Source organism: Engystomops pustulosus, chromosome 4, assembly GCF_040894005.1.
Source record: "Engystomops pustulosus chromosome 4, aEngPut4.maternal, whole genome shotgun sequence".
Classification (NCBI taxonomy): Eukaryota; Metazoa; Chordata; class Amphibia; order Anura; family Leptodactylidae; genus Engystomops; species Engystomops pustulosus.
The window spans coordinates 49,929,190-49,942,899 of NC_092414.1; the positions used below are offsets into that span (position 1 = coordinate 49,929,190).

Here is a 13,710-nt window from a genome sequence, read left to right on the forward strand (position 1 = left end):
ATGCACGGTCCAATCACAAGCGACTTCACATATATCTAGCGGCGGGTGCTACAGTTGCTATGATGTCAAGCGAAGGGGCGGAGCGTCTCGGGAAAGGGGTGTGTCTTCGCGTTGCAGGAGGAAGCAGAGAAGTGGTAATAACACGACCCAGATATTCTCACCACACCCACTTCCAGAGAGGCCCCGCCCTTCCACTGACGTAATTCCCACAGGAGCTACTGTATTCTAGACAGTTCTGTAGAACTGCGCATGCGCATTTTGTAAAGTAAAGTGTTTTCCGTCTCATGGCGCTGAACTGCATGTGATGTGATGTCGGTGAATTTTGATGAGAGGAGCGGGGTGGTGCCATGCAAGACGCCCTGGGGCTGCTGGTACCAGACCATGGAGGAGGTGTTCATTGAAGTCCAGGTGCCCTCTGGTACACAGAGCCGGGATATCCGCTGTAAACTGGGCATCAGGGACATTGCACTGACTGTGCGGGACACAGACATCCTTCAGGTGCTGCTCCTATATACGTCTATGCCCCCCCAGCTGCAGTGTTCAGACGTGGCTGCAGCTGGGACACGGGAGGGCCAATCACAACTGCGCTCTTATCAGTGTAGTTTGGGAACTAAAAGCAGATTGGTGGGGCAGCGGGGACACATTTTCTGATGGTTTAGGGTCCGTTTCCCTGTTTTTAGCTTCAGTTTGTGTGACCCTACATATTAATAGCAAAGAATCAGTTATTTTTAATGGTTACCTTAAAGGGATCAGTTAAAATAACGGATACCTCGCTTTACATTATTAGTGTCCCGTCAGTTTCCATTTTTCTGTACCTTACAGCCGTCAGGTTATTTTTGCTATTCCTACTGGTAACTCAAATAATGAAAAGTGTCGTGGAAGATGTTAAAACGGATTCTAACACAGACACCACTGCAAGTCTATTAAAATCAATGTTTTGCAAACTGAACTACTAAATGAAAGCCAAAACCCTAATGTCAACCGGTCCTTAGATGCATGAGGCCAGTAAACCACAGTTAATACAACCTGGGGGCTGACAGAGGGGTAAGGTCACTGCAGTCTGTGCCTGGAAAGACCCCAATCATGTGGCAGGTCACCAGGGGTCACAGAGCTGGAAATGATGCCGTCACTTGGCCAGATATCCATCCCCATAGACGCCTATGGTCATGCTCCTCTTTTCTTGTATGTACGGCCAGACATCATGTGTCCCTATGGAGAGTCTTTTGCCTTTCCAGCCAAACAAATGCTATGCTTGGATGTAGCAAACGCTTGTGTTAAAAGGAATCCCACCATTTGATTTGATGCATTATGAAGCAAACATGCATTGAGACTGCTATAGCTACACTGATGCAGAAGCATATCTTGTTTAGGCTACATTCAAACAAACTTATGCCCGGGGAGCATAAGTTTGCCGCAATAGAGAGGATGAGTGGTGACCCCCTCCCCTCTCCATTGCAATGCACGGCGCCATAACTCGGGGAAAGATAGGACCTGCTATATCTTTTTCCCTTGTATGGAGAGGCACGTGTGCTGCACTGTATCGGTCCATGTGCCCATTGCCGTCTATGGGGGACGTATGCGGCCGTACATAAGTGCCTCCGGTCGTGTGAATGCAGCCTTAATATCTGAACTAATTGTTTTTTCTGAGAGAAACAATTATACTTCAGGACCTTGGGAAAGCTGGGTGCCTTTATAAACACATTACACATGGAGCTTCCTGAACTGTCTAGGCAGGACTAATCCACCTGAGCTGGATCACTCATACACAGCAGCAGGCGGATGGTACAGCAATTGATTACTTCTGTCTGTCAGGCACAACCCAGTTATTACATCATTCTCAGAAGCAGTGCATAACTAATGTAAAAGGAGAAGCCAGGAGCTTATCATAATTTTATAATAGTTTTTTCAGCAAAACCACTCGGTTCAGGGATTAAACAAGATATGTTTCTGCATTAGTGTAGTTACAGCCTTCTTAAGGTATGTTTGGTTCACAATGCATCAAATCAAATGGTAGATTTCCTTTAAAGGGGCCTTATCCCCATATCCTGAACATTTCCGTGGAGGATGATGTGGCCTGACTGTCGTAACTTTCACCAATTCTACAAGCGATGTATGATTGTGATATTTTATGGGCTGGTGGTGGGTACAGGATATGTACTCACGTTCTATAACCTACAGTTTGGTCCTATTCATATAGAGCAGGCTCTATCTTTTTCCTGTGTACCGTGCAACGCACGTGTCAGCACACCAGCGCCGGGTCGCCTTAGGCGTCTGTGGAGACGTATATCCAGTCACAAACTTGGGCACCTTGGGCCCATTACACGTGGGAGTTCTGTGCATGTATTTTTGACGTGCAGATCTCACATTGCACTCTTTCCCATTGTATTCTCCATAGTCATAGAAAAGATAGACTCCAGTCTTCGTACACACAGTACAAACTCGGATTGAAAACTATTATTGGACTGTTTTGAAAAATTTTTTTAGAATGATTTTTATTACTTTTCAACAACAAACTGTAACATGCATAACAAGTAGACAGTCGTTATCAAAGGGATAGGGCCTAACTTTCTGATCAGTGGGGCTCTCAGTGCTGAGACCCCCGCAGATCGCGAAAAACAAGGGGTACGTCTGACCCCTTGCCGCTCCTCAGACTAATGGAGCGGACGGCCACGCATGACCGTTCTGCTCCATTAATCTCTATGGAGCTGACAGAGATTACCCAGTGCGATGCTCTGCAATTTCCGTCTGCTCCATAGAGATTAATAGAGCAGAACGGACAGGCACGACCGTCTTTTCCATTACTCTTATGGAGCGACGAGGGGTCGGTTGGACCCCTCGTTCTCGCGATCTGCAGGGGTCTCGGCACTGAGACCCCCACTGATCAGCAAGTTAGGTCCTCTCCCGTTGATAGGGCCTAACTTTGCTTCGTGGGTAAACCCCTTTTATAATAATTCTTTTAATAATAATAATTCTTTATTTATATAGTGCACACAGATTACGCAGCGCTGCACAACCATGTCAAATTGGTCCCTGACCCCATGGGGCTCACAATCTAAATAACCTAACAGTATGTTTTGGAGTGTGGGAGGAAACCGGAGTACCCGGAGGAAACCCATGCAAACCCGGAGAGAACATACAAACTCTTTGCAGATGTTGACCTGAGTGGGATTTGAACCTAGGACCTCAGTGCTGCAAGGTAGAAGTGCTACTCACTCAGCCACCGTGCCGCCCTTTTATGTGCAGAGTGTTCAGATTTTTGAATACTGGGGCACAACCTTAATTTATCTGGCGCACCCTGTACTGCTCGGGAAGTGTGCACCAACTTTTTTTTGGTGCACCTTTAACATACAGTGTGCAAAACAATTCTGTAGAGTTGCAGTAAGAAATATGGTCTAAATCGCCACTGGAACACCCCTAGGTGCAGAATTTTGTGGCGCGGGGGACACAGTGCAGCTGCAACACAAAAGTGGCGCAAACGCTTCACAAATACATGTGCAAGCAGTTTGCACGTTCTTTTCAGTGCAAAGTCGGACAAAACTGGGTAAACACTTCAAATGTGAGCCGGTGTTTCTATGTGGGTATGCAAGGTGGAATGATAGACCAAATTTTGTAGCATATAGAAGTACTCTGTAAGTTCCGTAGGGAGTGTAAGAGGATCTCAAATATCAGTAATATTGACAGTAAGGGTTGCATTCACACTGCCGTTGAGGGACGTATATACAGCCACAAGATATGTCCCCATCGATGGCTGTAGGCACTTGTAGTAGTAGATAATAATAATTCCTTTATTTATATAGCGCACACACATTATGCAGCGCTGTACAGAGTTTTGCCTAATCGGTCTGCGGGCAGTTTTGTGTGTGGCAGTAAGAATTGTTATTGTTGATAAAAGGGGCAGTTCATGCATCGGTCCCAGGTTGGAGAGGTGCTGGAAGAGATTAGCACATGTTGTGTTGATAATGTAAAATAATTTCTGGCATTTCAATACTTTATTTACTGATTTAGTGCTATGTTTTTCAGGGAAGATTGTATGATTCCACGATAAGTGATGAAAGTACGTGGACATTGGGTAAGATTCTTCGTTTTGATTTTTTTTACATGTGCAGCTGAAAATTGGATGTCTTGTTAGAGCCTTCAAGAACATGTTATATTATATCTGGTATTAACTGTTAAATGTTATTTCATGTATAATATATGAGCTTAGAGGGAATCCATAACAATAATTTACATACCTGAACTGGTTTGAAAGGAAATCTACCTTCAAAATCCAGCATGATAAACCAGGGGCACCGTGATTGTGGTAATCTCCTTTCTGTTATCCATGGCCTCCTTCCTTCTAAAACTAAGCCGGAAGTGCTCACACCAAGTGCTGTGTGAGGAGGGTGAAAGAGTGTAATAGTCTGTAAGCCAGATCACACAGGGGCTGGGGTCGCCCTTCTCACTCATCAGCATTATTTTAAAGTTGATTTTAGAAGGCAGGAGGCCATGGATAACAAGGCTGACCCCTTTGTTTTTATTTTCCAGCTACTCCTTCTTTACCAATATAATGTTAGAAATATATGTATAAGGCTCAAGTTCAGGCTCTGGCTTCACAGTAGTAACAACACGGCATGCAATATTGCCATCACCCAGCGCCTTCTCTCATTGTTCCCTCTTCATCTACATCACTCCTGGGTCAAGATGTGGAGCCCTGAGACGCACTGCGTATCCCGCCCCGCCCCCAAAAAAAAAAAACTGCAGCCTATTTAGCATTTTTCTAAACTGAAGTTTTGGCATGGAAGGAGCATACAGGATTTGTCACTACTAAATTAGCAGCACCTTGATGGGGTATGATATATCCTTTTTAGAATTCTCTCTTTTATTTTACAAAATCGCTCATTAACTATTGGGTTCTCTTATTTTGTACCAAGATACAGTGATAAGGGTTATTACACTGTCCCCCCAGCAGCCAGAGATGTTATAGTCTCTAGATGCCCATGTGATACTCTCCTGATGCATCGTCGGTAACAGTAGACAACACAAAGAAGATGAAAATTAGCAGTCATGATGATTAAATATACCAAACAAGTGCCACCGTGTTGAGTGATGTATGTATCTGTCATGGCTGTATGCTTGTTCCTGCATCATAGATTATATGATGCCTGGTGTCCCCACAATAATGTGGCTGTAGCAGAGCTCTATATCATAGGGATCACAAGGATCTAAGCTAGAATTGGTATAACCACTTAGATGCCACAGGAAAAACCAAACTAATGAAGATTATATAGACTGATGCTTTAAAGTGGTATCCGGGGTCTACACTGCTGACATTCACCACTGCTGGATACTACCATAACATATCAGGGCTGAAAGTCACTTACCCCTGACATGGGGCCATCTTTTCACTGACAGGTTAGTTTTAGCCTCTCCAGACCATGGGTGACAGACATTTCACTGAAGTCTTACTGTGCTGCACTGTATACGAAGAGTAAGTAGGATAGTTATTGGTACACATTGTTTTTCCCATTCTCAATTATGGAAAATGCTTATATTTAGTTTTTTTTGTTTCATTGCAGAGGATAAAAAGCTTATTCGTATAGTTCTAACCAAGACTAACCGAGATGCTGGCAATTGTTGGTCATCGTTACTAGAAGGAGAATACTCTGCCGATCCTTGGGTTCAAGATGAGATGCAGAAGAAACTTACACTGGAGAGATTCCAGAGAGAGGTAATGCCGGAAATCCTGCCCAATACTTATATACAGTGGGGCACGTTTACAAAGGGCCGTGCAAAAGTTTTCTGTTGGACGTTGCAGGTTTTTTTTAGTGCAAACTGCTTGCACAGGTATTTAAGAAGTGTCTGCGCCACTTTTGTGTCGCACACAAATTCCTTGAAGGAGGCGACCCGGTGCTTAGTCAGACCCTGCACCAGATTTAACATGCAAAGTCCGACAGACACGCCCCATGTTAAAGGTCCACTAAGAAAAAAAGTTGGTGGACTCATCATGAATCTGGTGCCCTCTGCACTATAAACAGGCAAACTGCACATAGTACAGACTGCACTGTTCTTGGTAAATGTATTACTTTAGGGATTAGGTCTGAAGCCGTGTTTCAGCAAATATCTGAAAATGACAGGCAGTCCTATACATATGACACAGGAATATCCATATTATACCAAACATGAATGTGCATATATCTGCAATATTCTGTGTGCTTATCTAGAGAAGAGGAGGGTGTATATGGGATCCTATGTGCGCATATCCATAAAGGAGGAGGGTGTATATGGGATCCTATGTGTGCATATCCATAAAGGAGGAGGGTGTATATGGGATCCTATGTGTGCATATCCATATAGGAGGAGGGTGCATATGGGATCCTATGTGTGCATATCCATATAGGAGGAGGGTGTATATGGGATCCTATGTGTGCATATCCATACAGGAGGAGGGTGTATGCGGGATCTTATGTGTGCATATCCATATAGGAGGAGGGTGTATATGGGATCCTATGTGTGCATATCCATATAGGAGGAGGTTGTATATGGGATCCTATGTGTGCATATCCATATAGGAGGAGGGTGTATGCGGGATCCTATGTGTGCATATCCATATAGGAGGAGGGTGTATACAGGATTCCATGTGCTCATGTCCATATAGGAGGAGGGTGTATATGGGATCCTATGTGTGCATATCCATATAGGAGGAGGGTGTATATGGGATCCTATGTGTGCATATCCATATAGGAGGAGGGTGTATATGGGATCCTATGTGTGCATATCCATAAAGGAGGAGGGATTATATGGGATCCTATGTGTGCATATCCATAAAGGAGGAGGGTGTATATGGGATCCTATGTGTGCATATCCATATAGGAGGAGGGTGTATATGGGATCCTATGTGTGCATATCCATATAGGAGGAGGGTGTATATGGGATCCTATGTGTGCATATCCATATAGGAGGAGGGTGTATATGGGATCCTATGTGTGCATATCCATATAGGAGGAGGGTGTATATGGGATCCTATGTGTGCATATCCATATAGGAGGAGGGTGTATATGGGATCCTATGTGTGCATATCCATATAGGAGGAGGGTGTATATGGGATCCTATGTGTGCATATCCATATAGGAGGAGGGTGTATATGGGATCCTATGTGTGCATATCCATATAGGAGGAGGGTGTATGCGGGATCCTATGTGTGCATATCCATATAGGAGGAGGGTGTATATGGGATCCTATGTGTGCATATCCATATAGGAGGAGGGTGTATATGGGATCCTATGTGTGCATATCCATATAGGAGGAGGGTGTATATGGGATCCTATGTGTGCATATCCATATAGGAGGAGGGTGTATATGGGATCCTATGTGTGCATATCCATATAGGAGGAGGGTGTATATGGGATCCTATGTGTGCATATCCATATAGGAGGAGGGTGTATGCGGGATCCTATGTGTGCATATCCATATAGGAGGAGGGTGTATTTGGGATCCTATGTGTGCATATCCATATAGGAGGAGGGTATATATGTGATCCTATGTGTTCATATCTATATAGGAGGAGGGTGTATATGGGATTCCATGTGCTCATGTCCATATAGAAGGAGGGTGTATACAGCAATGGGGAATGTGTCTTTTTCTTTTTCTTCTGGTTCTGTAGTTACTTGCAGTGCATGACTTGTTTTCTTCAGTATTCACTAATCTTGACTCCTATGCATGAATAATTTTACTTTGGTTCTGGTTGTTTATAATCTGAAAACTCCTTGCGACAGAATTGCATCTTACCTTGTCAGAGAATTATTTTGCGACTTGACTCCAACTAGTAGTGATGATAAATTTGTTGTGCACTGCTCTTACACTAATTGCATAATAAAATCAATAAACCCGTTGTTTTATCTGTTTTCCAGAACCCTGGATTTGACTTTAGTGGAGCAGAAATTTCTGGAAATTACAGCAAAGGGGGACCTGACTTCTCAAGTTTACAAAAGTGAACCCCCCCCCCCTATTATTGGACAATTTATATTTTTACAGTTGCGGATACCAACAAATAATTACTTCAGCTTTCGCACTGCTTAGTGAACGAGAAACGATAAAATCACACACTCATTACACACAGATTACAGATGGAAGTCATTGGTTGATCTGATTCTTTCCAATTTTGCGATTCTACGACAAAGTCAAGGTTGAGTCACGGTTTGCAGCAGCAGGTCTTCACGCTTGTCCTCTCCATTCTGCATTTAACATCAGAATTTTTTTCATTGACTCAAAGAAAACAAAACACACAGTCTGGCAAAGTCTGTGGGACTTTTCTGACAGCTATCGCTTTAAAAAAAAAATAAATAAAAAGGGGGGATTTATTAAACATTTTAAAATAAAGAAAAATTCTATTAAACAAATAAGTCAAAGTAATTAATTGTAGATAGCACAAAATGGTGTAAGCAATCCGTAGCAATAAAAGCAATGACCCCCAAGGAGACGGAGAGCTTATACCACCAAGACGAAAACCTCGCTCACACAATCGCACATCCACACCTTCTCAACAACCGCCAAGATGTGTGAAGCTAAATTAGCCAGCCATCTCAGAAGTCCTTAAGATCCTTGATCAGATTTTCTCCCAACTTTTAGGGAGCATAGATTTGGAAAGGGGAGCATAGCTATTGACTAAGGTCAACCACCTCTGTTTTTACAGGTCCTTCCAGGACATTACTATAGTAAAAATGTTATTACACAGAGCGGACCTAGTGTCACAGCAGGGACATGGCAGACTGAACAGCCCATATCCGATGATTTAGACATAGGTGTTATCGACCATCACTCCCAGTCATTTAGCCGTGTGTGGTCACAGAGACAAACAGTGGGATCAGGAATCTATTTATATAGTACGGTCATAAGATTGACTCACATACAATACACTCACTAACTGCCCTTGTCCCAACTACAATCAATACCACTGTATATTAAAATGGTGTAATATGCAGTCTTAGTCTGTCTGCTGGACACTTGTTTTTAAACACATCCCTTTTTTAGCACTAAACAATACAACTTTTCTTCTGTATTGCTTTTATGATTTGATAATTAAAAGTGACATTTTAATCTACTTGTTGTGTCCGGATGTGGGCTGTTCTGTCTGCCAATGGCAGCTCCGTTAAACAAATCTTTTTTTCCCTGTAAACTCTATGTTGATGCCTTTTACCAAAAAGCTCAACTTTTGTCTCATCTGACCAGAGAACATTCTCCCAAAATGTTTTAGACTTTCTCAGGTACGTTTTTGGCAAACTCCAGCCTGGCTTTATGTTTCTGTGTAAGAAGTGGGGTCTTCCTGGGTATCCCACCACACAGTCCCTTTTCATGCAGACGCTGACGGATAGTACACGTTGACGCTGTTTTTCCCCCTGGCAGCTTGAACTTGTTTGGATGTTAGTCGAGGTTCTATATCCACCATCCGCACAATCCTGCATTGAAATCTCTTGTCAATTTTTCTTTTCTGCCCACATCTAGGGAGGTGCCACAGTGCCAGGGGCTTTACACTTCTTGATAACACTGCGCACGGTAGACACAGGAACATTCAGGTCTTTGGACTTGTAGCCTTGTGATTGCTCCTCACAATTTTGATTCTCAAGTCCTCAAACAGTTCTTTGGTCTTCTTTCTTGTCTCCATGCTCAATGCGGTACACACAAGGACACAGGACAGAGTTTTAGTCAACTTTAATCCATTTCAACTGGCTGCAAGTGTGATTTAGTTATTGCCCCCACCTGTTAGGTGACACAGGTAAGTTACAGGTGCTGTTACTCACACAAATTAGAGAAGCATCACATGATTTTTCAGACAGTGCCAATACTTTTGTCCACCCCCTTTTTTATGTTTGGTGTGGAATTATATCCAATTTGGCTTTTGACATTTCTTTTTGTGGTTTTCCATTGAAGGCAAGTTAAATGAAGATAATAATACCAAAGAATTTCTGATTGCATTCATTTTTTGGAAAAAAACTGAGTATTACCTGACAGAATTGCAGGGTTGCCAATACTTTTGGCCACCACTGTAAATGGCAAGTACTACAGATTTCTTGCTACAGGGCTATACTTTGGGTACATGATGCATTGAAACTTTGGTACTTTATCAATACCATCCACCCTCCAAATGGTTCAATACCAGGCTTTGAGAAATTTGAATGGAAAAAAAGTTGCTGTTTTATGCGGCCCAAATGAGAAGACGTTCCCATGTATCAAATGGAAGCATATGTAATCCAATCCAGAATTATGAATGAATTCAAGTTCACTAAATATAGTTTAAAGGAAATCTACCATTTGTTTTTATGCATTATGAATGATACCTTGAGAATGCTGTAGCTACGCTGATGCAGAAACATATCTTGTTTAATCCCTGAACTGAGTGGTTTTGCTGGAAAAACAATTATACATATATGATAATGAGGCGCTGTTGCTCCTCTGGCTAGCCTGGCACTTCTCCTCACCCTAATTATGCACTTCTTAAGCTTTGTCCTGCCTAGCATAAGGTGAATAGGTCCTCACTGTGTTATCCTTGACTGGCAAAAGTAATCAATCACTGAACTATTCCCCCAGCTGCTGTGTATGAGTCATCCAGCTCAGATTGATTAGTCCTGTCTAGACAGTTCAGGCAGCTCCTTTGTATGTGAAAGTAATGTAGGCAGCCAGGGCACCCATTTTTCCCAATGTCCTCAATTTTCTAATTGTTTTTTTGAGCAAAACCACTCAATTCAGGGATTAAACAAGATCTGTTTCTGCATCAGTGTCTCTACAGCATTCCCAAGGTATGTTTGGTTCACAATGCATAACAACAAATGGTAGATTTCCTTTAATTTAAGGGATCATAGGCCTGGATGAACAGTGAAATAAAATTTAATAAGAATAAAACAATGACATTATTCAATGGTAGCCATTCACACAGTGACACACATTTATTATGCAGTCTAAAATTCTGGCGCATATGTATTTATGACGCGTGTACGCTAATATTGTGTCGCGGCTGCACTATGCACACCACAGTACTGTGTACAGAAAGGGGCGTTCCGGTCACCACGTTTATGTCTGATGTCAGACATAAATATGTCGCACACAAAAAAATGGTACACTTTGTTCATGCACTTCGGGAGCTCTCAGCGTGCGCCAGATTCATGAAGACCGTGCTCCAGTCATCATGAATCTGGCGGACGCTGTTTGCCTTACTACAGTAAATGTGGACCATTGTGTTTGAATTATGTTTTGAAACACAATTCAAGCCTAGTGTTAAGGAGCTGCTCCCTATCATAGATGTGTTTAGACTTGGAGCCAGTTCCCATCTGCTTTCTGCCTTTCATTTTCCATTTTTAAAACTGCTGAATAACGGATCTTTTCTTCACATTGATATCAATGGACTTTCAATAGTGTTCCTTTTTGTATTTTTGTTTACATCTTCTGTTATTTGAGCGGATAGTTGGACACAAACGGCTGAATCAATTTTAAACTGCAAGGCTTATGGAAGTCTCATAATTTTTACATTATGTAAAACGGATGTTCTTAACTTGTACCAATTTTTACCATTAGGTATCCACCCGCTTTATCAAACTGAACATTCTCTCATTTTACATTTCAGAGTTTCAATGCAACTTCTAGTGGCCAAAACATAAATATACAAAAAAAAACCAGAAACTAATAGACGGATGTTTATAAAATAATGAAAAGCGGAAACAAACTTATTTTGTACAAATCTGTTTAATAAAAGTATACAGTACTTTGCAATCTATGGATCCATCCAGACATCCGTTTAACTTAAATTCCTTTTTTTTTTAAATAATGGAAACTGCAAAATAGAAGCCAGAACGCACACGGGAACAGGCCCTTAACTGCTGATGACTAGGAGACTGTGCTTCTCTCTTGATTTTTTTTTCAGCTTCCTGGTAAAGTTCACAGAATATTTAGGGTACGGTCATCGTCTACATGCAAAACATGTGGTGCTAGTTACCAATCGCCTGCATTTCAGAGGAAACGCAGAGGATCGCAACAAGTCCTACCTTGTTTTGGTGGCGTTGCATTTCAAAATGCAATGCAAGCGGAAAGTGTGACTGCATCCAGAATGGTGACACTAGGAAGATATGTAGGGGGTTAATTTGCTAAATGACTTCTATTGCACTGTGGGGACATGTTGCAATGCTATCATATGCTGTGGTGGCATCTGAGGGGTTAAATGCCTGTGTTTGATGCTGTGTAACTTTATTAATGGAGAATTAATACCGGGGCCCCTGCTTCGCTTAAATTGTCACTTATACTGTACAGTTATGGTGAGGTTCAAATATGGGTTAGTGCAAATTTATTATGAGGATTGAGGACTATTTAGACAGTGGCAGGTGGGTGTAATTATTATAATAATGAAAAAAAAAATGTCATATCCAAAGAAAGGGATTTATTCTTCATTATAAAACACTGACATTTTAAGACTTATAGATGTTCCATTTTTTTTTCACTTTCCAGCTAACTTTATTTTTGTGCTTGGCCAGAAAACAATTGCGTTACAGCTTTGCTTATCAGAATTTTTATTGACCACCAGGTGGCATAATTTCTGTATTTGCTATGTACAGGCGGTCCCCTACTTAAGGACACCCGACTTACAGACAACCCATAGTTACAGACGGACCCCTCTGCCCACTGGGACTATAGTAAAGCATCCAGAGAGCTTCACCAGAGGTCACAGACTGCAATGATCAGCTGTAAAGTGTCTGTAATGAAGCTTAATTGATAATTCTTGGTCCAATTACAGCAAAAATTTTGAAACTCCTATTGTCACTGGGGCAAAAGAAAAAAATTCGTCTACAACTTCAATTGTAAAATATACAGTTTCGACTTGCATACAAATTCAACTTAAGAACAAACCTCCAGACCCTATCTTGTATGTAACCCGGGGACTGCCTGTACATCAATATTTTAGGGGCGACAAAAAGTGTCCCACAGATATAATATAAAAATGTTGCTTATTATATTCTGCTTTTGATATCAGCATGGAATAGTTGCAGGCTCCAGTATCCCAGAAAATAGTAAGTGCTTTATCTGAGTAACGGGTCACACAGGCAGAACTGCCATGAGGGGCCCCGTCACAGCGTAAGAAAGGCAGTGGACAGGGCTCACTTTCCTTAGTACTGCCAACCATTGCTTTAGCACTCAATGCGACCAGAATTGGCCGTTCAAGTACTACATGCAAAATAATCAATTGTACCGCCATCTTCAACACACAGGTACAATTTATTATATCAGCATGGATGCCTGTGCACGGATGGGGCTTGGAATAAATTGGAATATTTGGGAGTACCAGTAAAGTCCCCTCTAACTGGAACTTCTGACTTTCACATAAAAGAGGCAATTCTAGAAAGAATATATTATACCCGATATGGTAGCTTAGTGGGCTAAAAGTAGGTTCCTTTTAACTGTCTGCCCTAGAATTCATTTATTAACATTTATGAAGGGTTTTAAACAGTTTTTAGGCTCTTGGTCTCATGATATCAAAATGGGGCAATACATGGATCAAAGACCAGTTGACCACGGTCCGGGATACTGGGAGCGCCGAAGCAAGTGAGTTATGTCTTATTTTTTTTATTTAAATGCCTCCCCAGCCCAGCTGCTACATTTTTAGCACAGCCAGACAACCCCTTTAGAGGCTTAATTTCACAACAAGTCTTTGATCCATGCATGGCCCTATTTTGATATTATGAGACCAAGACGACA

At 42.0% G+C, this 13,710-nt stretch overlaps 1 protein-coding gene across 2 annotated transcripts; it reads left to right on the plus strand.

The window, feature by feature from the left end:
* The first annotated feature begins 217 nt into the window (after positions 1 to 217).
* On the plus strand, positions 218 to 9,077 carry NUDCD2 (NudC domain containing 2). Of its 2 annotated transcripts, none has more exons than XM_072145886.1 (4): positions 218 to 408; positions 4,021 to 4,069; positions 5,556 to 5,707; positions 7,887 to 9,077. In XM_072145886.1, the coding sequence occupies exons 1-4, from the start codon at positions 310 to 312 to the stop codon at positions 7,968 to 7,970; spliced, it is 384 nt and encodes a 127-aa protein (XP_072001987.1). In that variant the 5' UTR covers positions 218 to 309; the 3' UTR covers positions 7,971 to 9,077. The 2 variants fall into 2 exon arrangements, with proteins under 2 accessions (XP_072001987.1, XP_072001986.1); XM_072145885.1 differs by having other exon boundaries at positions 222 to 498; positions 7,887 to 9,070.
* The last annotated feature ends 4,633 nt before the right edge of the window (positions 9,078 to 13,710 follow it).

Bases quoted from the DNA above. Each gene is read 5' to 3' on its own strand.
- NUDCD2 (XM_072145885.1), top strand. From the start codon at position 310: ATGTCGGTGAATTTTGATGAGAGGAGCGGGGTGGTGCCATGCAAGACG. The intron at 4,070-5,555 runs GTAAGATTCTTC...GTTTCATTGCAG, and splicing joins TGAAAGTACGTGGACATTGG to AGGATAAAAAGCTTATTCGT. The intron at 5,708-7,886 runs GTAATGCCGGAA...TCTGTTTTCCAG, and splicing joins TGGAGAGATTCCAGAGAGAG to AACCCTGGATTTGACTTTAG.